At 32.3% G+C, this 9,941-nt stretch overlaps 1 protein-coding gene across 1 annotated transcript; it reads right to left on the reverse strand.

Annotated features, from left to right (window-relative positions):
* Positions 1 to 9,255: 9,255 nt before the first annotated feature.
* On the reverse strand, positions 9,256 to 9,935 carry LOC134245566 (uncharacterized). Its single transcript, XM_062727845.1, has 2 exons — positions 9,713 to 9,935; positions 9,256 to 9,471 (listed from the first exon to the last, which is right to left on the reverse strand). Exons 1-2 carry the CDS (start codon positions 9,924 to 9,926, stop codon positions 9,320 to 9,322), a joined length of 366 nt encoding a protein of 121 aa, XP_062583829.1. The 5' UTR covers positions 9,927 to 9,935; the 3' UTR covers positions 9,256 to 9,319.
* Positions 9,936 to 9,941: the final 6 nt, after the last annotated feature.

Genomic DNA, 9,941 nt, shown 5'->3' on the forward strand with positions numbered 1-9,941 from the left:
AATGTGTAGTTGACCGTCAACTAGCCGTCAACTAACCGTCAACTAGTCGTCAACTGTTAATGCGAAAACAGTTGACCACTCGGAGTTGAATGCTTTTCTGAAAAGCGATCAACTGATTTGCATAAAACGGCCAGTTGACCATTAGTTGAATGCTCATACTTTGAAATTTCATGCAGAACAAGAGTTGACCACTAGTTGAACACTCAGACTTGTTAGAAAATTTCTCCCACGCTAAATTTATGTTGGGTTCAAAATTACATTATCATAGATCGGGTTTGTTATACCATAATTACAACAACCAAGATTTGAATCAGTACATGTGTGTTTTCTGTAGAAGATGGGAATTTTGATTTGAAACATTATTATTTTCTTCGTGATGATTCAGCGTGTGAAATATCTCATGTACTATTGTAAGTATATAAAATTTAAAGATTTGTTTTTACTAAAATTAACTTGTTATTTTCAAACAGATAATAGGAATGCAAAAAAATGTAGCCAGTATAGGTCCCTTTTTGTGTACTTTTTTAAATATTGAAAGAATTCTGAAAACCTGTTATGCATCAAGTGTCTTGTTGTGTTGTAAAAATATACAATTGCTTTAGACTAATTCTATATATAACCTTTTTTGCCCAGAAAATAAAGAAGGATTGTAACAACTTATCAGATGTGCCAGCTCAATTCATTTATAATGCATTTAGATTTACAAGTACATTTATGTCAATTTAGAAACTCTACTGGTTTGACTTTTCATATTTTCAAGAACACTGCTTGTCTTAGATTTCAAATCTCCCTCCATTTTTTTTCAAATATTTAAAGTAATATACGCTATAACGTGCGCCATTTTAAAATACGGCTGGAAATTTATATATTTTGTTTACCAATAAAAGTTACGAAAATGCTGTAAATTACACCATTTAAATAAAATTCGTTATAAAGTTATCAAATTATAATTATTTATTATCCTGCAAGGAGAATAATGTCTATTTTTAAGTAAATCCACCACGTGACGCCGTAGCAACTTTTAGATTGATAAACAAACACGGCGTCAAGAAAACGAGGTAAGCCCTTTGAGATACAACTCACTTTTGACATGGATGGCGTGTTACTATTAATATAACTTATCTTTAAATGTAATCAGTATCAACCATCTATACTCTGTTATGACGCATATTAACCTTTTATTAATAATCGTTGTCAAAATGCAACGTGCCTCGTTGTCTATAATTTCCCGTGGACATACATGTCTATATTTAGACCTACTGTTTACGCACTTCCTTTATCAATATTCATAAAAAGACTGTAGTGAATTCTTGATTGCAGATATTGCTTTATTGTTCTGTTATTACAACGAGTTTTATAGTTAAATTTTGTGGAAATATTATTTTTTCATTACACTTTATGTGTTTCAAACCATTTAATCATTTTGTTTCACATACAAATCGGCATCCATACGGCGTATATTACTTTAATGAAAGCAATCTACGTGCACTGACTAATGGAGTATTCAACTAGCGGTCAACTGCAAAGGAAATAGTGGATTATTCAACTAGCGGTCAACTGCAAAGGAAATAGAGGAGTAATCAACTAGCGGTCAACTACAAAGGAAATAGAGGAGTATTCAACTAGCGGTCAACTGCAAAGAAAATAGTGGAGCATTCAACCAGCGGTCAACTGTAAAGGAAATAGAGGAGTATTCAACTAGCGGTCAACTGCAAAGAAAATAGTGGAGTATTCAACTAGCGGTCAACTGTAAAGGAAATAGTGGGGTATTCAACTAGCGGTCAACTGCAAAGAATATATAGGAGCATTCAACAGTGGTCCACTCTATGCAAATGAGCTGATCGCTCCCTCATTTGCATGGCAAAAATTCAACTAATGGTCAATTGACGGTCAGTTGACCGTCAACTAGTAGTCAACTGAATACATCGATTGAATTCTAATAGTATTTTTTTCATATGGGATATGCCTTATTTTTTTTTAAATTTTATATTTGATAATAAACTATTCTCATTCTTTTTACACACTATTGTACTGAATATTCGAAAGCTTCGCCAGAGCCCTAGATATAAAGGGTGGGTCCTCGCACATTTATCGGTTCAAGGTGGTTATAGATTGGAAGTAGTTCCATGCAGACTATGCTAATCAATGGATACATGTATTGACTAAGTACTATTTTCAAGCGTCCAAGATATGAGAGGGCTAATACGTGTACATATGGCATCCACACGAATGAAAAGGTTTTCCAATTCGAAATAAAGGAATTCCTTATAGTCGAACAATTAAATTTTGGTGTTTTCTAATGAAACATTTCACTTCTGAATTGATTTTTATATATATTTCTTATTATTATTATTATATATTAATAAATATACCGATCAAGAGCAGAGCAAACAAGAACTTCAAAAGAAACGAAAAATCTGCGATAGAAGCAAGTGTTATGTATGATCGGGTTTTAATTGGGCATCGTCTACTAAAACTCTAAGCTAATCATATACAAATCCATTACTCATCATATAAATGCTAGCATCATGAATGGTGTATTTCCATCACATTTAGCAAAAATCACTCCTATTTTTATGAATGGGGACCATGCTGATCCAGGAAACTACACGCCTATATTAATTCTTCCAACATTGTCCAAATTAATTGAAGAACACATAACCAATCAACTACGGGATTTTACTACTACCCTTGATCTAATATACATGTATAAATCACAATCTAGTTTCGAGAGTTTCATTCCTGTCAAACAGCATTAAGAAAACTAACATTTAATTACAAGCTATGGATCAAGGAAATCATGTAGGGATAACTTTTCAAGACTTTACTAAATCATTCGATTTAATCAATCACGATATTCTGATAAATAAGCTGTATCACTATTACAAAATGTCAATTAATTGGTTTCATTCCTATTTAAGCTTCAGATCACAATGTGTAAAATAATTTAAGGTACGTATGCTTCTAAATTCTTGCCCGTCACAGCAGGTGTGCCACAAGGTTCTATTTTAGGGCCACTTTTATTTTTACTGTATATAAATGATCTTCCTTTATATGTAAATAATACAGATATTGTAATTCCGTAGAAAAATATCAGTGTAAAAATAATGGCCTAACTATTATTATATATTTCCATTTCCAATTGTTTTACTATGATAAAACACTACAAATTATAGTTAAAACTTTATTTTAATACCTGTGGTATGTTTATTTCTCTATTAAAATACTACTGAAAGGTCAAATGCCAACCTGCATGTTTATGAGTGGCATATAAATAAACTGATGATAAAAATAAATGTTTTATTGTTTACTGAGTAATTAGATATGATATATCCTTTTACCAGCAAAAAAAATAATGAATTATCTTAGGATCAAAACCCAGTCGCTACATGTATAGCGCAACGCTGTCCACTATCAGCGAGACCGAGAACTCCACTTCCGTTACATTTGTAACAGCCTTTCTGGAGAACATGGAGAAATCGACACAGCCACACTCCATCATCTGATGAAGGCAGCGTCCCACAGTCAATGCCATCAAGTTTGTAAGCAACTCATCTTCCTCTACTATTTTAACATTCGTAAACATGTCAACTTTCTCTTACATTTTTAAATCCACAAAAATCGGTTTCCTGACCAACTCCCGATTCAACTGCAACATTGCATGGAATATGGCGGAGGAGAAGTAACCTAGGGTCTATACACATGCTTGTGCTTCCGACAAACTAAATCTAGGTCAAATGTATAATTTAAATAAACAAGATTGCGTTGATCATATTTTAAAATTCTTTTGTTTTTTTTTTCATAAATGTTGATATTTGACTACAGTAACTGAACAATCATTAAATTTGTTTCGTGTTTTATGGAACAATTATTTTACAGTAAAATTTGACATCATGGGGCGGTGCAATGGAAAATAAGATAGCATTTCAAACCTACTTTATAAGATGGAATTTGATTTTTTAAAGATTGTTATTTCAAGTTAAAGTGAAAATATGAAGAATCACTGTCTTGTTAGGAGACAATGCCAGTGATAAAAAAAATTGTGGGAAACATGTGATAATTTTTTTTCCTAATGCTAAAACTATCCAATGTTTTCCACTATTGTTGATGTCCCTAGCATAGTCTCCTAGCTAGACAGTGATTCCTTAAGAAAACCTTAGTCATCATACGAGTAAATAATAGATTTAACAGTATTTGTTGACAACCTCATGGTTTCCGCCATATTGCAAATTGTTTACAAAACAATGAGTTGAAATAAGTTTTTTGATATTCTAATTCTATCATCAGCTTTCTTATCAATTGAATTTTTTTTAAATGTACGTAGATCATGTTCAATGTACCTAATCAACTAAGAGACGTTAACTTATTTACCGGTGATACGGGTATATGGTAACATTAATCAAGGACGTTTACAATTGAAATTTTAATCATGGAGCTTTGTTAATATGTCACCATCAATGTTTTTATAGTAAAATATTCAAATATGAAACAGATGCCGAAGACTGTTGTATCTTTTGTTTTAAGATTTAAGATTATTGGAAGATACCAAATCAAGGCGTGAATGAAAGTAAGTATTATTAATTGATATTCGCCGTAAATGAATTGATTTGAACATACATCACTGAGAAAAAAGACAAATATATTTAAGTACATTGTATCTTTAATATCGAACTGAAGGCCAAAACAAGTCGTTTCTTCATAACGTAAGATATAGAATGGATTTTGCTTCATATGAATTTAAAAATGGGTCTGCTTATAATTTATAACAAGGCGCATTTGGTATCCATAAGGATTCCAACAGAAAATTTGAAGACCAAGTCTTCGAACACTGTAAAATAACATATTTTCGTGGGATCCAATTTTCGTGGTTCGAGGAATATATATTGGATTGTGGGGATTTGATTTAGTGGATGAAGAATTGTTGAGCAGTTATGTATGAAACAATTTACAATTTACATTTCAAAGTTCACATAAATTATTCGGTCTCTACACACCTCGAAAACAACATACCCCCACCCCCCGACATTTTTTTTTATTTCACAGCACTACATAGATATTGTCAATCTGTAAAGCATCATTCAAATGTCAACTTTACAAAACTTATGCGTAAAATCAAATTTTCTGTCGCAAAAAAAATATTGCACATAACCATCGACAAGGTAAGTAAAAATAGGAGTTTCATTCTAATGGAAAATTACTTGTCAATAATGTACAAATTTATTAAATTTTAATTCATCTTGATAAATAGTTTCAAATATTTAAAAAAGTGCGCTATGAATAAGTTGTGGTTAAATAGTTAATATCAAATTCCCTATGCTATTCCAAAAACATATCATGGTGCAGTACCCTTGAAGTTTACCCTTCACTGCATGTAATATCTAAGTGAGGAATAAAGAAGGCTTGAACATAATTTTTGCCTACTTGAACGAATTTAACTGATAATTTGTTTGAAAATAGCGTCATGTTTAAAACTGTTAAATTGTTGGTTCATTTGAAACGTCAGAAACACAGATGTCTTTATTTCCGTTTTTTGTTATGTAAAAGAGGACGATTATTGTCGGTTTCCATTTCGCAGAGGCTACCTCCATCTATTGATAACTTGAGTACTTTACCTAGTGAACGTTTATACACGTGATGGTTCCAAAGACAAACTAAATTGGCTTCCGTTAAAATTGCACATCTGCTAATCCATTTGGTGTATATCCTGGACATGTTCAACCTGCAAAGGCCTAAAGTTATGAATTTCCCGATAATTATATGGCTCATCTGGCAAGGGATAATTAAAAGAGCTACATGTTAACCATTCCACATCACAATTATTCAATGATCTCTCATGTGTATTTAAAAAAAAAGAATCTCTCACAACAATATTCACTTGAAAAGCACAAACAGGACCCATGGGTTGAAAGAAACGGAATGGAATCGCCTTTAAACACACATGAAGGATGAGCATTTTTTACAACAGAAACACCCATACCTCGTTTTTTTCATATTTAAGATCAGTTATTTACTTCTGTCAATGATTTAATGTTTTTCTACTCCATTCACAACAGCAGACAAAACTTGGGCTTGCATTACCGATTATACCTGTCATGAAAGGATATTCCTTATTAAAATCATGAGCATAGATTTTCACTTTTTATTTTCATAATCAAGGAACTATGTTAATTCAAGGAAGGATATGAAGATAACAAACAGTATTCAATCTCAAAGTCCATAAAAAAAATACAAAACAAGAGCAGAGCAAATCCGGACCCCCAAAAGATCAAGGGTGGGATCAGGAGTGAGCATCCCCTGCCGACCGGTCACACTCGCCATGTGCTCCTTGTCATGATCAGGAAATAACGGAAAAAATCCGTCGTCAATTCAGTGTATAAATGATGGACTAACAATTGGTATGAAAAACGTCAGTCAGCGTTTGACTCAATGATAAAATTGTATTTGCTTACAACGTCATTGTATCGACCATGCAACTTACGTAATGATGACTTTAAACGAGACTGCTGATATTCTTATTTTGTCAAGTTGCTTGTCAGTAATTTACCTCGTTTAAGAAATTGTTCATACGTAGAGCAAGCTCTTGCGTATCGAATCAACTGAGACATATATATATATATATATATATATATATATATATATATATATATATATATATATATATATATATATTTCCAAATAACTGTTATAATTGTAATCATTTAGGCTACATGTATCATTATAGATCTACATATTGTAAGAACTCTGAATCTTTAGTAATGTCTTAACTTGAAATATTTTGTATTAACTTGAAATATTTGTATTTATCATGTATATGTATAACTTTACACCTTAAATTGTTATTTTGGCAATCACTAATTTAATTATTGTATATATTACAGGGAGAGGTTTTTTTAAATTGCAAGAACTTGTAGCCAATCCCATTGTATAAATTATACAATAAAATATGTTCAAAACAATAGAAATGTCCAGAGTCTAAAATGACGTGCAAAAATAAGACAATGCCTTTTTAAGACTTGTTAAATTATAATTGTTTTCCCCATCGATTACAGTATTTGTTATTCATAATCTGATACCCTAAACGGTTAGATTGAATGTCAGATTAATAGACTTACTCCATTAATTAATATTTTACGCAACATTTACGACGTTCAACATATTTGTCCAGTGGACGTACTTTACACGAAAAAATTCGTTTTGCTTCAAGGTAATACATGTAAATGTAAATGCGTTTAAAATGCTTTGAGTAATTAAAAAACATATACATACAATATATTAAGCGCCATTTATGTTCTTTAGTTTAATCATAAGTAGCCAATGACTTTTTACATTCGTATTTCAAGTACAAAGACATAGCGATGGGGTACCAGTCAAGCAAGTAACACTTTTAGATGCATTACGTAAATTAATACGCTATGAAAGTGTAACGTCAGAGGTCACCAACATCGCGCCTAAAGTCGAGAGAGTTTGAAATAAAAATGAAATGTGGATTTATTAGTGCATACAATGGCATGCATTAAAACGTCCATAAAAAGGCGGAGCACGCGTAAATTTTTCATCATTATAAGCAGGGATTTGGAGAGGAGGAGGTTATTAGGCAGGGAAGATAGGCCTCTGGAAGCGCCTGGATTCTTGATATTTTATAGGGTAAAAATGAAATCTGGCCCCAGGATCATGAAGCATCTTAAGCTTAAGTCAAAAAGTGCCTTAGATGCTGAATTTTTTTAGAGGTCAAGCCTCCCAAAATGAAAATGCCTTCCAATTTTGTATCATCAGTCTGCTGTTGTATGCAAATTATGAGTTTCCTTTATCAAGTTTTAAAGATTTTATAGATAATTGAAATTTTGACCTAAGTCTAAGTGTGTTTCATGATCCTGGGGCCTGGTCAGTATGTACCAAATCCTCTGTTGTCAGTTAACCGAGAAGCAGTAACAGATTCGAAACATCAGTCATATTGTAATTAGACTGTCTTCTAAGCAGACAATTATAGTTTGCAAAGACACTAGTTTATCTTGCATACAAACAAACAGGGGAAAGTGTCAATCCTCGATTTAAAACGAAAATGAAAAAAAGGGGAACAAGCTTCTGCGTTTGGTTAAGTCGTTCAGGACTATGAGGAGGAGAGGAATCAATTGCCATAGTATAACTTTTATTAATTACGTCTCCATTTAAAGAAAACAAAACATAATTGAATAAAATTTCAATATATTTTCAAAATTGCATACAATTGAGACAAAAATTAGTTGTACTTGACTATTCTGTAGAACAGTATACGCAGGTGTGCATATTATCCAATCTCTAAGAAATCCTCACCAGAAAAATGTCTTTGTTTGACAAAGGTTATAAAAGTAACTTACAAAGTTTTACAAATGTAGAAATACCCGTTTTTTAACCAATCAAAATTATCTTTAAATTCATTATTTATCTAATGAACATTAACAAGCAACTTTTAAGAAATACAAAAGAAAAATCAATTAAATAAAGCATATGCTTAAGCAAAAATACAGACGTAGTTGTACAAGAGGTATAAAAGAACACATTAACAGATTGACAACTCTATCTTACAATGTAGTATCTGCATACAATTTCATAATTCGCTATCAAAATAAATATCAGCTGAAGTTTAGAAAAATAATAAGAGATCTCATTAAATACTGCTTACCCTTCCCTTACATTGCACGAATAATGTTTTAATAAAAATAAACCCCCTTCCCCGCAGTCACGCATTATAATGCATATATCATTTCCTATTTCTGACGCAAAATCAAGCATATACCATTCCCCCACAATAACGCATTTTCACGCACTTTAAGAATTTCATTTAATCTTCATTTTTTTTCCAAATTCCTTTCATTTTATACTTGTTAAATCTCATAAAATAGGAAAAGTTATTTCTTAAAATTTTATCAAAATATCAGGTTTTAATATTATTTACGCTAAACTTAAGAGAAACCTGCACCATGCTTTTCAGTACTTGAGGGGAAATGGTAACGTCATATTTCTATGACGTGAACATTTAGTGTATGTTGCGTCAAAGATATAAAAAAAAGTTGTGAAGAGTTAAATGAACTTAAATATGCATAAAACAAACACTGTCTTCAGCAAATTAAAAGTGAAAAGATCACCATATTTTATTTTGAGTGTGTATGTGTTTTAAGAGAGGTTATTTTCTATGTCACATTTCAAAATGTAAACCGCCTCTGACAGGATGCACCTAAATATACAACAAAGCAAACATAGTTGAAACTAGTGTCCCTATCGTGTATTTTATTTTGAGTGTGTGTGTGTTTTAGGGGAGGTTATTGTGTATGTCAGACTTATGTCAGTCGCCTCTGTCGTGAGGGGATAGCGGGGGAAGCCTGGGGGTGGAGCCTTGCATCATCAAAGGACCTGTTTGTGTAGATGTTCTCGTCATCCCCCCCCCCTCCTCAATATGGACCTTCTGCATCATCGGTTGTCTGTCAGGTCTTGCAACTGTTAAGAAAATATGTAGATTTAAAAAATAATTATACAACAAGAAATCATGCTTAATGGCAAAAAAAACCCATTAATTCAGTAATAGATAAATTTATGTTATTGTTTAAAATTTGAATTTACCGAATGTCACTAAAAAATAAAAAAATAAAGTTTTCATGATTTTTTTTTTATTAATTGCCTTCCGTATAAACTAGAAATTTACACCATGAAAGATATATCGCGAATAAAGCATCCTTACCTGTCGCCACGTGCTTCCGCCTTATCACATATACAATAATCAGAGTAGCTATCACAGCTACAACCAGAATAGCTAAAACGGATATCACTGTGATAGCAGTAGTTGACATGCTCGCTCCCTCGTCCGATGACTGTCGAAAAGCGAAGACAACATCCCTGGAGTTACAGGGGTACCTCTGTATTGCCATACGAAGCAGACTATCCACGGCCGGCATATTTTGTTCGTACAT

Source organism: Saccostrea cucullata, unplaced genomic scaffold, assembly GCF_032062105.1.
Source record: "Saccostrea cucullata isolate Sc308-1 unplaced genomic scaffold, CSIRO_AGI_Scuc_v1 ctg2298, whole genome shotgun sequence".
In the NCBI taxonomy this organism is placed as follows: Eukaryota; Metazoa; Mollusca; class Bivalvia; order Ostreida; family Ostreidae; genus Saccostrea; species Saccostrea cuccullata.